The sequence below is a fragment of the Cupressus sempervirens genome, chromosome 9 (assembly GCF_028749045.1).
Source record: "Cupressus sempervirens isolate cs-2001-9-10 chromosome 9, ASM2874904v1, whole genome shotgun sequence".
In the NCBI taxonomy this organism is placed as follows: domain Eukaryota; kingdom Viridiplantae; phylum Streptophyta; class Pinopsida; order Cupressales; family Cupressaceae; genus Cupressus; species Cupressus sempervirens.
Genome location: NC_143126.1, coordinates 404,239,613 through 404,254,240, shown reverse-complemented (window position 1 = coordinate 404,254,240; position 14,628 = coordinate 404,239,613). Strand labels below are relative to the sequence as shown.

General features: G+C 33.6%; 1 protein-coding gene across 1 annotated transcript in view; it reads right to left on the bottom strand.

Annotated features, from left to right (window-relative positions):
• The window catches only part of LOC149538971 (actin-related protein 2/3 complex subunit 2A-like), a 132,869-nt gene that overhangs the window by 26,650 nt on the left and 91,591 nt on the right, over positions 1-14,628 (bottom strand). The window contains exons 4-7 of the mRNA XM_089800358.1: positions 8,656-8,825; positions 7,860-7,937; positions 7,647-7,779; positions 7,328-7,419 (exon numbers count right to left, since the gene is read on the bottom strand). Coding sequence (XP_089656484.1) covers positions 7,328-7,419; positions 7,647-7,779; positions 7,860-7,937; positions 8,656-8,825 — 473 coding nt within the window. The remainder of the gene's footprint in view (positions 1-7,327; positions 7,420-7,646; positions 7,780-7,859; positions 7,938-8,655; positions 8,826-14,628) is intronic.

Sequence of the window (14,628 nt, the reverse complement as noted above, 5' to 3'; positions counted from 1 at the left end):
CATCTATCACCATTGGGAGAACTCTAACCCACTGAACTATGGCTGAAAATTCCATGCTTAGAAATGTAGAATAGCCCTCTATGCTTGTGATGTAATTTAAACCTGAAAGGTTTGAAAACGAGGGACTATTGTTCTCTACATGGTCCATGATGTCTTCTTCATTTACAAACTATACTCTCCAAGTATGATCAAGTAATGATATTGGTGAGACGAAGGCATAATGTCAAACCTTGCATGCAATGTGGTCCTTCAATTCTTATCACATGTTCTATCATAACAACAAGATGAATGAAGCCATATAAACCATAGGACAGAAAACTCAGAGGGTTTGGCCTTTTGGACGAAAACCTAGATCAACCCACTTGGTGAATTCATCTCAGATTTCATAATTGCACATCACTAATCATTTTTCACATCCATCGAAGCTCTTTCAAATTTAGATGGACATATAGCATTGGTGGCACCATAAAAGACATTCCTCCACTTTTTGTTGGTGTGAGACTATAATGATATGGGATCTTGGCATTGGTATGTTTGGTGTACTACTTTATTGGGATTATGATGAGTGGCTTCTAAGCTTGAAGGAGATACACATGGGAAGACATACCAAGGTCTTAGATGAATTTGGGACCAAGGTATTAATTGGAACATTTAAGCTTAACATAGATCTAATACATGCGATTGCTTGAGGACGGGCAATCTTGGGGTGGGAGGATTAATGTCCCATTTTCTTTAGCTAGAGAGGCAGGAAGAAAAGTAGGTAGCAATCTCCCATCTTTAATCTTTGCCATTAATGTAACCTTTTATAACCCATTTGTAGATGTCTGAAATAAACATCAAATTTGTTTCCTTTGTTCCTCGCAATATACCTCTAAGTTCATTCACTATCACGCAAGAGTCAAAGTACTAACATGCAAAGTCAACCCACTTTTTAGAACTGATCAGAACTACTATGCAATCAAATCCAAAAATTTGAACTACTTGAAAATTGCATGCAAAAGAAACCCACTTCATTAAACTGATTTAAAAGTAACATGCAACCATCTAGGTCTCCACCAAACTATCATGCATCACAAATCCACTAACCAAGACTGCTCAGAAATAATATGCAATGGTAACTCTCTTCATAAACTACTCCTAAATTAACATGCAATCATCTAGGTTTTAACCAAATTATCATGCAATAACATTCAATACATATGCAATTGTAAAATATGACATGCACTACTGAAACACTAACAGGCTAACAAGATCACCAACTTTGATACCACTGAAATATCCTAGACTTTGATAATGCTTCAAATCTCATTTAGATTTAAATTTTTGCTCATGTTTTGCTTCATCATAATGTAATATTGCAACATGCAAAGATGCAGATTGAACAAGCAAGATAAAAGATATAGATTTTCAAGAAGCCATTTCTAATAGTAAATAGAAATTGGAATTTTGTTCGTGCAAATGATGATGACAAGCATATGAGTTGTCTTTCAAATACGTCAAAGCACAAAGTTAAGGCTGATGAATATATAACGAAAACTTCTTCATCAAAAATGAAATTCATAAATTCAAAACATTCAAATCGCTTAGGTAGCATTTAACAATGAATCATGAATAATAAGAATTAATGGGAATTGATCCATTGATCGAGTAAGGGATTGGAGGATTCGTGTCGTCTCTGTCAACAATGTGATTAAGGATAATTTGGAGAACGCAAACAGCAATGACGAGAGTAGACTCAATATGTGGTGCTAAAGATGCATCCTTAGAAGCTAGCATAGCAGCGACTTCATTCAGTATTGCAAGAGTTTTAAGTAAAGAAAGCCAAGGCATGTTCTAAAAGGAAACCAAGGAATGTATCAAACCTATACTTGGTTGGAATGTTACCAAAAGTGAAATATTATTTCCGTGCCTACAATCTATGGAAATGAGCAAAATCTTTCGGCACTAGATATTTCCCCATAGAATGGTATTGCTGAGAAGTGTTAAATGATCACCGAGAAAGTACAAAGAATGGGACCCACCTTTGACTATGATCAACAAGGAGTTTATTGAACATTCAATCTAGCAGCATGGACTAGGCACATCAACAGACAACCTTATTTCATATAAATGCCACATAAGCAAGCAAAGAAGCAACGATACAAGGTCTCGCAAGGTTTAAGAATAACCTCAACACGTGAAAGTTGCAGATTCTAACCAGTATTAGAAGTCAAGCAGAATACCACTTAGCAGAAAAGGGTGATGACATGGGTGCCATCGAAGCACAGAGAGTAAATAAATTGACCCAATGACTTGGCATTCCTTACCACCGTCGTGGAAGGTATATGAAAGGATACTGCCAAGACCACAGAAATCCAAGGGAAAAAAATGTACCCTACACCCACATGAATATTGCCAATGGAAGATTAATCATACATCGGTTCATACAAAACCATCCAAACCAATTGCCTAATGCGACCATTGAAGACAAGAGTTTGTAAGAAAAATCAAAAAGCGCTTAGAGTACCATCAAGCAAAGGTAACGTGGATGTCATTGTGATAGGACGATTATATGGATAAGTGCATAGGCATGGGTACGAGAGTGCCCACCCATGTATCATAATTTTATTGTTATAATGGTATTAAATGGTATTCTTATTCTTATGATTATTATAGTGATTGCTATATAGGTATGATGAAATTAATAAGTTTAAATCATAATAATGTATAATGGAATAGAAGTATTTATAGAAATAAAGAATTTGGGAGAATAAGAGAATATAATTTGTATTAGGTATCCTTTACAAAGAATGAAATTAATCATGTATCAATGAGCTTGGAGCATTGATCTATCATAATGCTAAAGTGGATCAAGTCTTGTGGAGGGCATTAACCTTTGAGCTAAGTATTTTTATGATTATTCCCTTGAATATTGATCGTGAATTTTATATAGAATAGTGAATCACATATGCTTGTAGCATTGATATTTCCCTTCAAGATAGTTTATTTCTATGAATTATTTGTAGTCTCTTCAAATGAAATGTCTTCAGGACAGATTGAGAAGGGAGAAGGTCTTGATGCTTGCAGTCACAAGATCGATGGATGAAGACAATTCTTCAAAAAGAAGAATTTCATATTCAGAGAGAGTCTGAAACTCCATCAGAAGCATCATTCAATGAGGAGTTCAGATGATTGATATTCAGAGGGGGTTTGGAAGTCCTTATGTATGACTATATGACTTTAATGGGCCTACTTACCCCCTGTGTAAATCATGAGGAAGTGGCGACTTCCAAATGATTATCACTTGTATTTGCATAAGTTATTGAAAGGTGATGATCTTACAATAACTTAATTTTCTATTATGATGGATATCTTATAATGTCTATGCAAATCATAATAGATTATACTTTGCATGGTGGATGTTTATATGGTAAGCATTATGAGAATGTGTGTGCACATACCTTATAAACATTTTCAAAGTACATGGTGAAAGTTATGCAAATTGATATTTTGGAAGGCTATTACACAAAGTATTTGGTGAATATCACGCGACTTGATGTTCTAGAAGGCCATTACTCACAGAGTACTTGGTGAATATCATGCGACTTGATGTTCTGATAGGTCATTACTCACAGTACTTGGTGAATATCCTACATCTCAACATTCTAGAAGGTCATTACTCGAAGAGTATTTGGTGAATATCATCGATATTCTGCAAGACCAATACTCATGATATCAAATGTGATATCAAAACTTTTTGAGTACTTGGTGACTATTGAATGTCGATATTCTAGAAGACCAATACTCTTGATATCAAATGTGATATCAAATGTGATACCAATACTCTTGATATCAAAGATATCCTTTAAATTTGTCATTTCTAATACTACCAATGGTGTAATATCTGCCTTGTGTTTATCCTCCCTAGCTTAGAGGGAGTGTTGATGTTTTGTAGGTTCAGCCGGATAAAACTATCTATAATTATATATGAGCTATAATTTATATATATGTGTTCATAACTTCATCATATATGAGATATAAGTTTACTGTTATATGAGAGAAATATATATATATATATATATATATATATATGATCAAAGTTTTTATTATATTAATTATCTAATTAATAAATAGACATGTCCCTTCATCGCTTATTCTCATTATATATATAAGAGGTCACTGCCATTTCGAAAACACATACCAAACATTATGGCAATGCTTAGTACATTTGCAGTAGATCCTTAGAAAACCAACAATTTCTATTTACAAACACCTGCTGCTATTTTAAATCAGAAAATGCACACTGCCATCATGTAACCCATATCTAGAATGCTTCCATACATAAAATAAAGAACCCTCTGAAGTTCTGCTATCTAAGATGAATTTACTGAGCTTGCAAGTTGAAACTCTAATGGAAAAGTTTCTTTGAAAATAAAAGGTCAAAAATGAAACTTCATTTCACCTTTTCCTCCTTTTATAATGATTTCCCTATTCGAAAATAATAGTTTATTTTAATTCTCTTTTAAATTACTTTTTACACCTCAAAAGTGACTTTACATTTGGAATTTTTCATTGATATTATTATAAAGTCCCTTTATAACATGAAACATGCCCAACTGCTAATTGATTAAATTTAAATTATCCCATAGGACTACTTAGCATTTGATTAATTAATGTATTCTCTTAAATAAATCCAATTAGCTTACAGCTAATGATCTCCCATAATCACTTCGACAAAAGGGCACATTAAAATTGCATTGGATCCCTCGAAGATCCAAGCCACTATGGATTGGCCAGCACTCACCAATCTTTCAGAGGTTCACAGTTTCATTAGTTTAGCAAGTTATTTCCATCAATTTGTGAAAGACTTTTCTCGGTTGGCACACCACATTACCTCTCTTCAAAGGAAATGGCAGCTTGAGCTTTTAGTGAGAAAAAACCCTAGGACAAAAATCTAAGAGAATGGTTTTGGCGGTGAGACATGTACTAGTGAAATTATACAGGTTTGATATAAGACATAGAAGATTGAAAAATGTACGAATTATTGAAGGTTTGCAGGCAAACAAAAAAAAAAATTTGATTTTCTAATATTTTGATATAAGTTTATCGTTTTGCTTCTATCTCACAAATCATCCAATGTGAAAGAAATGGTTAGGGATGCTATGATATGAAGAATGACTACTAGGCATGAGTCCCATGGTTGGGTACGGAGCTGGTTCTTGCTGGATATCATATACACACTGTCAGGCGTGGGTGTTTAAGGTATATTTAAGGTGATTTAACTTTCCCTTGGTGGGTGACTTAGTCTAGGATTGAGGTACCATATTATTCCAGGAAATTGTGAGATTGAATGACCTCTTTACTTCGGCATAATGTGGCATTTTTCTGTGCAGGTGATTCCCTTGCTGAGTGTGAAAATCTTATATTGCTGGGAATTATCTTCTTCATAGTTGTGAAAGTTTGATTCAATGCTGATGTTGATCAGATTCGTAAGAGTTTGTAGGCAGTGAGTGAGCACTGAGATTGTGGGTTTCCATGAGTCAAATGCAGACCATCTTGACTATATTGCTGCACAAAAAGATGAAATGTTGGGCTTGAGTACAGCTTCCAGCCTCAAATCAAAGGATTATTCCTGCTATTATAAAGATTATAATATTGTATTTTTCTTAAATCTGTATTTTTGCTCTTAGATACTGGAAACTGACATAAATTCTTGATATACTCTACTGGAAACTGTTTTTATATTGCTACATTAGATTAATAGAAAAAAAGCTAAGTTTTACAATTGTTCATGCAGCCCCAATGAGCATCCAAACCCATAAGACCAAGCATCATAAAACATTGCACTCAGACAACTCTATAACAAGCTAAGTCACAGGATTCGGCGAATCCCAAGCATGAGATTCGGATTTTGCCGAATATTAATTTTTCCTAAAATATTCGATGAAAATCGTTAGTATTCGCCAGCAAAAATTGGAGGTTTTTTTTATTGCTGTAAATATTTAAAAACTACTACTGTAGGCATTTGGCAACATATTTTATAGGGTTTTGGAACCATTTTTTCGGCCCTGAAACACATAAAATTCTGAAAACAAAGAATTCAACAGAGGTTTCAATGAAGGTTTGTATAGTCCTATAGCGGTGGAGTGTGCACATGCGAAATCTCCAGCTCCTGTAGACGAGTGTGCACAGGCTCTTGCAAACGACAATGATTTTCCTTACGCCTGCAATTTTCCGCTCCCGTGTCCGCGAAGTCCTCAAATGTCTCTCAACGTCATAGTCTTTCTTAAATTTATTTTAATGTAATAGTCTTTGTTAACTTTATTTAATAATGCTATGTAATATTAGGTTATAAATGAATTCTTTGTTATATTAAATTTAAGTACAAATGAAATAATATTCATGAATCTTAGGTTTATTTCTTTATAATGTAATAATACATATATTACATTATTCATTATAAATAAATTTTTTTTTTATTAAATTTGTTGATTATAAATGAAATGTTTTAAAAAAAAATTTATTTTTTAAGTAATATAATTGATTCTTTGAATTTTAAAATCTTTGACTAGTAGGTCATTAGATATATATTTAATCAGTCTATTAAATTAATGTAAAATAAAAAAATTGTTTTATACTTAATAAATATTAAATACTATGTTTTATACTTTATAAATGTGTCATCATGTTTTATAGTTTTAAAATCTATTAGGCAATTTTAATTATTTTGATAATTTATAGGATATATTACATATATTTTTAAAAATAATTAAAAATATATAAGGCGAATTTAATTCGATTTTTTTCTCGAATTTTTTCTCTTGCCGAACTCCATTCGAATTTTATAGTCATCGAACTCGAACTCGAATTCGAACCTTGTGACTTAGATAACAAGTATGCATATGAGCTCTTTGACAGAATATCCATACCATAATACGAAGCATCATAAAACATTGCACTCAGACAACTCTACAAAAAGTATGCATATGAACTCTTTGACGGAATGTCCAAACAATAAAACGGAGAAAAGTGGCAAAATTTTGTGATGGAAAATTTAGTCAAAACATTAACCAATAACAAGCACAACATGCAAAACAGAAAAGAAATTACTAGAAACCATTAATCTTGAGCCTGTTGTTTAAATTCTTGACAAAGTTTCTGACTAATGAAATAAATTCACACTTCATTGTTTCAGATATCACAAGAAGTAATCAAATGGCAATTTCCAAATACTGATTACAACTCTTTCTTCACTTTAAAAATGCTTTGAATCTCAAGCTAGAATTTTATTTCAAGAGCTGTGACATTTTAACAGATAAAAAAAATATGCTTCATGCTTTCTGCCTACCTTTATATGGTAATTCAGGTATGCATGAAAGCTTGATAAGGTCCAAACTGTCCTGTCAAGCTTATCACCCTCAACATGATGGCGGAATATCACTACACATGTTCAAAAAATCACATATACATGTTAATGTGCATGGATTGTTCTCATTTCAACTCCTCAAAAAGACTGCAATGCCTGAAAAAGCAGTCAACTTCAGACCCTTGATTTCAGTACCATTCAGCACATCAATAAATACAGACTCTTTGAACAAATGAAAAATGATACGCAATTTCTTATCATTAAAAACAAAAAGCATATGCAGGAAAATACTTAGAATTACCAAAAGATAAAAACCCTGCATTTGCACTGGATGTATAGGCAGGTGCTCCTTTCATCTCTAGAGGTGGTGTTGGAGACCAAATACAAGATGGTGCTTTTTTCAATCCTGCACAGTGCCTTACCTCCACAAAATCCTGCATAAAGCAATAATATTAAATGAACTTTCCATTATCTTAAAATGAAAAGCCCAAGTTAACCTACAATGCATGTGTACCTGAAGAAAGGAAATTGCAAGGACTGCATCACTGCTATCCTTAAAGTGCACTGGAAGGACCACCATCATCTTTTCCATCTGCCAAATATCCATACCATTACATTTACCACTGCCTAACTCTTTTAGAAATAGCATATTTTACAATAAGATCAACATACGGACAAAATGTTTTTGTTCCCCAAGTTTGACAAAAAGGGACCAGAAATTATTCTTTACTTACACATGGCATTCCTAACAAGCTTAGCTTGTTCTTTATTAATGACTCCTGTTGAGACTTGAAAATTTATTTATAAAACAACTCCTAACTTTACAAAAGCTCAATAACTACCAAGCTCAAACACAGATTTTATGACCTTTACGGCTTCAGACACTCCAGAATAATGAATGTTCCTACCTTTGGATCTGTCCATTCATGATAATATAAAGTGATTATTAAACATATGCCAAAGAAATTATTTTTTCTTACTATCAACTCAAAGCGCAAGATTTTATAAGTTATTATTGCAACTAAAAATGAGTTTTCAATAAATTAAGACCTGCAAATAACTACCATGCTCAAACACATATGTATGGCATTTCCTACGTCAATCACTCCAGAATAATGAATGTTCTAATTTTCAGATCTGTTCATTAATGATAAACTAAAGTGATTAAATATATTGAAATAAGTTGTTTTTGCTAGTTGTCAACCTAAAGAACGGGTTTTTGAAAGTTGTTATTGCAAATAGATTAAGACCCTTAAATGTCCAAGAAGTGAAGCCAATAAACACTAACATATTGCATGCTGCGCAATTACCAAGGGAATAAGAAAGAAAGACTCCTTGGGATGTTGCAATAGCGTTATAACTTGGTCACAATCAGGATAAACTATTCTGGGTGCAAGATTTTTCAGTATCTCCCTCATATGTGCACCTAAAACCACTGCTCGCAAGGAAGCAATCTTCTTCATCAGATGCAATCGTCTTTCTGTATGAGGGCCAAGAAAACTAGGTTAAGATAAATATATAGATATAAAATAATACTTGACAAATAAGCAAAATAAAAGGTATCCTTTCAAGAGCTTTCCTGCATCATAAACTTAGTGTCCAGTTCAATATAATACTATGATATCACATATGAAAGCATTGGTATCTCTTATCTTTTAATGCATCTTATGATTGTGATATTATTGTGAAAAGCAAGGCATGCCTACATTAAGTGTAAGAAGAATATTCTGTGCTCTGAACATGTTCATTAGGACGGTGACAATTTAAGTTCAATATTTTATTTTGAATGGAGTATTTGCAGATATTGATAAATTAGATTCTTTAATATATTATCTCAAATTTTAAACAAAAATCAAGCCTATCATCCAACTAGAGACGATGATCTCTGGTTGCACTGAAAAGTGGAAACTCATAATAAATGAAAATATTAAAAGGACTATGGCCAAAAAGGTGAGCCAGACTTTAATTAGCAACTGGCAGATTTGAGGGACAAAAAATCATTTGGGACGTGGGCCTGCAATTTAACACTGCAATCGTGCATATATCAGCTTCAAAATTTTGTACATTGACATACCAAATTGGCAAACAAAAATCATCAAACTCCATTTCCCTGCCCAAAATAACGATTGATGCCACCTTAAAATAGAATTCCCTTCAATAGTATCTTAAATGGATGAAATATAGCATAATCTATGGATGCTCAGTGAGAGAACTTTAATTTTCACTTCCATGTAAGCATTCACTGGTTTTAGAAGACAGAGAATTAAGACCAATGGGAGTCCGAAATCAACTGATCTGTGCAAACATTGTTGATACAGCATTCTTCACTTGGAAAGAGAAGCCTCTTGTGTTTAAAGGAGGGCAATGATTCATGATGAAAACATTTTTTCTTATGAAACATCAGTCCCTGCCCTTTATCTGATGTATACTAAGTTCAGTTTCTATTTTGGCTAGAATGCTATCACTCCCAAGTAAATACTGGTAGGAATCTTCCCTATAGAAAAATTGAAATCCAATCCAGAAGTCTTGGATTATGCAAGAATCTGTATCAAGTGTAATTCTCAAAAACCACTCTAAATTCTCCGGCTCGACATGCAGAGAATTGAATGGAAAGCCCCCTGCACTATAAATAAATCTTTTTTCTATTAGAGATGGTTTATGAAAAACAACACGAGTTCAAAGTATCCAGCTAATAAAAAACTATCAAAACTAAACTACAAACAGTATCATCAGAGTATCTAAGAATATGATATCAGTAGCATATTACAACACATCAAAATTACTCATCAAGCAAGTTTTATAGCATAATTAACTATAGGAGAGCTTTGGTCATCATTGTTAATGTTTGGTAGCTTCAGTTGTGTAATGCCCCCACTTTCCGATTAGGTTTGAATGCTATGACCTGCAACCATTTGTCAGTACAATATCAAAATTTGCATGTGAAACATATCAGAAACATTGAATTAGTAAATATTAATCTAAAATTCTACCCCGACTACCCCTCCTAATCCCTTCGAAGAGATCTTTCTCAAACCATCTAGCCCTCTAATGAGAACTATATCTCAATTAGATGATTATCATTAAAAGAGCATCTTCCTTAGGCCTCTTGGGATCTCTGGTAACACTACTTGGTAGAGATCCCACCTCTACCGGGTCTCTTATCTTGACATGTGCATATGTTTGACCACTACAATATATATTGTCTCTAAGAGATTCTCCACAAATCTCTCTCTGGGTTCCAATTTGGAAACCTGACATTCAATCAAGAATGCCCTCTAATATTTGCGTTTTCTAAAAAGAAACTCAACATTCTAATGAATGCCCTCTACCAAGTTCTTACTTGAGCTCTACGAGAGCTATAAAGTTCTTATCTCAATATGATTTACTTTCTGCTATCACATGAAAATAAATATAATATAATATAATATATCTCTGAGTTGTCCTGAATCTGCAATTGACTCTCTATGGTATTATTTTTCTGTTTAGTCTCACTTCTCTGAACTCTTTAGTGTCTTCTTAATTCTTGAACTTTTTATATCAGAATAATGGATGGTCATGAAACACATATAATGACTAGTCTTCTGATAAAAAATTTATGTACTGTTGTTGTGTCTCTATGCTTATTCTTCTTATAGCATCACAGATTATATGTTGTCTTCTTTCTAACACTTTCTTTGAAATAACTATGACTTTGATTGCTATCTTTACTACTACCTGCTACACTTGTTCCACGTGACTGCAACAGCCAATCAATGTGCTCGGTATCATTTCTTACATAGGCTTATTTATTTATTCATTATAACACTATCTAATATCCTTCAATCACGTTTTCTCCAAATCTGCACTGCTTATATGTAATCCATGTTGGTATCCTGTGGCTTCCTTATTCTTGAGTCGTGGCTTTCATTATATCCTCTATGCAGCAACCTTGTCTTATTTTCCCTGGATATTGATTTATATGGTCTCTTGCTATTCCTTCATCCTTCGTATCTTACTTTCTAATCCGTATATTGTTTGTTTAATGTTTTCCTTTGCTTGTCTTATTTCCCGCATGAGGTGGTTTGGGTACTGACGTGGATCCACCAGTCGATTTATTTGATTCACCTTGTCATCTTTTCTCTTATCTTTGTACGCATGTATTTGTGGAATGAGTTAGTTTTCTTCAGCCATGAGAGGAATTCAGATGTTTTATATTCTTATTCGATGGACTCCTTTTGCTCTACTGTTGATGTCAGGGATTTTATCTTGTTTCACTCTTGTTCATTTCAATTTTTGTTTGTCTCTCTATTGAACTGACTTGAGTGGAAACAATTATCTTGTCTTTATGTTCTCCTCCGGATTATGGTTTGAATGTAATGTCTGTCTTCTGAATTGGTCTGAGCTTGTCGTATCTATTGCCCACACCAATGGTGATTTCAACGCTTGTCTGTGGCTCTACATAATAATGTTTCTTTTAGTTTCGTTGACGCCCGTCTGTTCTTTCCTTGCTTGATGGTTATTCCTTTTGATTCCCCCTCATGTATATCATTTTAGTTGCCTTTGTTTGAATTTATATACTGCAAACATGTCCCATTGAACAGTTGCATCTCCTTAATAATGATTATGTTTATATTTTCTCATTATTGAATTATTAATAATCTAATATCTTTTTAATCGGTTTGTTATTTCTTGAATTTATAGTTTACTTATTATTATATTTATTATTATTTATATTGGTTATATTATTAACACTAATTCAATATTGACTCTCATCTCTTATTAGTTAATATCTTCTTGAATATTGTGGATTAAGATTATTTTGATATTCGATACTAGTAATTGATATTTGTCTTATATTCAATATCATTTATTGATATTATTATCAACAATGTTTATATACTTATAAATTAGTAAAATTTGATAAATATCATTTACTAAAAAGGTTTCATTATATGTTAATATAGGGTTATGACAAGTTGGATAAAATCATGAGATTAAACTGAATATATATATATATATATATATATGAATAGACATGTCCCATGAGACATGTCAATCCATATCTCATTCACAATATAAAGAGAGATTGCTGCACTTGGAACACACATACCACTACATACCTAACATGGCAATGCTTAGTACATTTGTAGAAACCCTGAAAAATAACATGGTATCAGAGTCATATTGCAAATGTAGGAAAAAATAGAAGGGAATTGACTCTAATGCATGACAGGGATTTAAAACCAGAATTGAGAGGGGGTAACATATAATATATTTTGAGATAAAGAACTTTAAAAGGAGTTTGATCGAATTAGGGTGAATCAAATGTGGTCTCATGGACTTTTATGATCGAGTGTGCTCAGGAAGCCCTAACATTGTTTACCCGAATGCAAAAATGACGCATTGAACCTGATCAGTTCACTTTGGCCAACATTCTTCCTACCTATATGAGCTTGAACAGATTAAAGGAGGTACATGGAGATATACTTAGAAATGGGTTTCAGTCTGATACATTTGTGGAGAGCGCTCTTTAACTACGTATGCTAGAGGCGAGCGAGTAGAAGATGCCTGCGTTTTTTTTGACAGAATGCCTGAAAAAAAAGTTATTTCACAGAATGCAATGATTGGCAGACATATACGGAATGGGTTTATGGATGAAGACTTGGAGTTGTTCCAAAAAATGTCCGAGACAAATGTGGTTTTGTTGAATTACATGAATGCATGCTATGCACAGAATGGGGAGGTAAGTTGAGGACTTATCCAGGCCAATAGCAATGATCACAAGAAGATTCATGACAATGACAAAATTAATCTTTTACAAATAGTGAATAATGAATTGGGATGAGAGAAGCATGGAAAAGAGAGTGTATCAACAAGACCTTGAAGTGGGCAAATGAGGATATCACTATCTCCACCATCATCTTTACCACAGATTATGCTTCATCAGTATTTTTTCAGGAGCTCATGCACATGTGAGATTCCAAATTGCCAATCAAATCGCTCATCTATGATGTCCACCCACACTATGTTCGGCACACACACACCAAATCAAGATCACCGAGTGAAGAAAATGCAGAGGGGGGGAGTGAGACAAACCTCTATAGTAATGGACAGAAATGAGCTTGGAGTGATATAGAGCTTGGAACCTATGCACACTGTCCACTTCAATTAAAAAAGCTTGACAAAAAATGTAGGCTTGGCAATTCTAAAATAGAATACAACAATTGACGAGAAACATGCCTAATGCATTCTAATGGTGTCAAATCAGAATCTAGAAATCAAAGCCTAGCCATTCCAAAGTTGTAAAACATCCCAATTGACAAGAAATAATGGAAATTACATTCCAGTTGAAGTCAAAAGTCTTGATTAAAGAGAGATTCATAGGGATCCTCCCATAAAAAGGCACCGGCCATGTGAAAGGCCTCTAGTTACAAGTTGCAAGTTGTGTGTGGCGCTCACAAGCCAAACAATGTAACATGTGATCACATTGGCTACATGTACAAAGATCACAACCTTGGATGGCCAAACTAGTCTACGTAGACTCTGAAAGTTTGAAGCCCAAGGCTATAAATACCCGAGTAAAAGCAAAACAAGTGTAAATACAAGCCATAATGGACGGTATAAACACGAGACCATCAATGTCATAAAAAAGAGTTAATCGGAATTAATAAAGGAAGTTTGTTGGAATAAAGATCCAATCATTACAAAGCAGTCTACGTGGAGTAACTACTAATCCTAGTGAATAAGGAAGTAAAAAGTAGGGTGCTACCCAATAATACTAAGGAAAGAGGAAAAATTGTCCTCAAGGCAATTGGGTGCAATATCCCATTCAAAAGGACTTAGTCATAAATTGGTTAGCACGTGAATTAATATAAGATAGGATGTGGATGACAAAGGTACAAGGCATTTCATTGGGGAGAACATGGCATTACATGAGAGGATATGGTATGAGATCCCATTTAAGTTGCCCATTATTATTTAGTGGACAATCATAAAAGAACCAGATAAAGGGGAGAAGTAGGTTGAAAGGGTTTACCCCACGAGACATTTCATACGCCACACGGTAAGGAAAACCACCCCGACATGGGCCTCGAAAAGGTGTGTTAAGATTTGTATTTTATACAATGACTTCCTCATCTCCCGTCCCAATATACAATAATATAAGGTAACATTAAGGTAAGTACTTATCTAACTCATTATGAATATATTTTTAATTAATAAGTATTGCTATATTGAGAAAGTGTCAAGACATATTTATTAATGGGGATATAATAAATAGGAAACATAGATTAAAATATTGAATA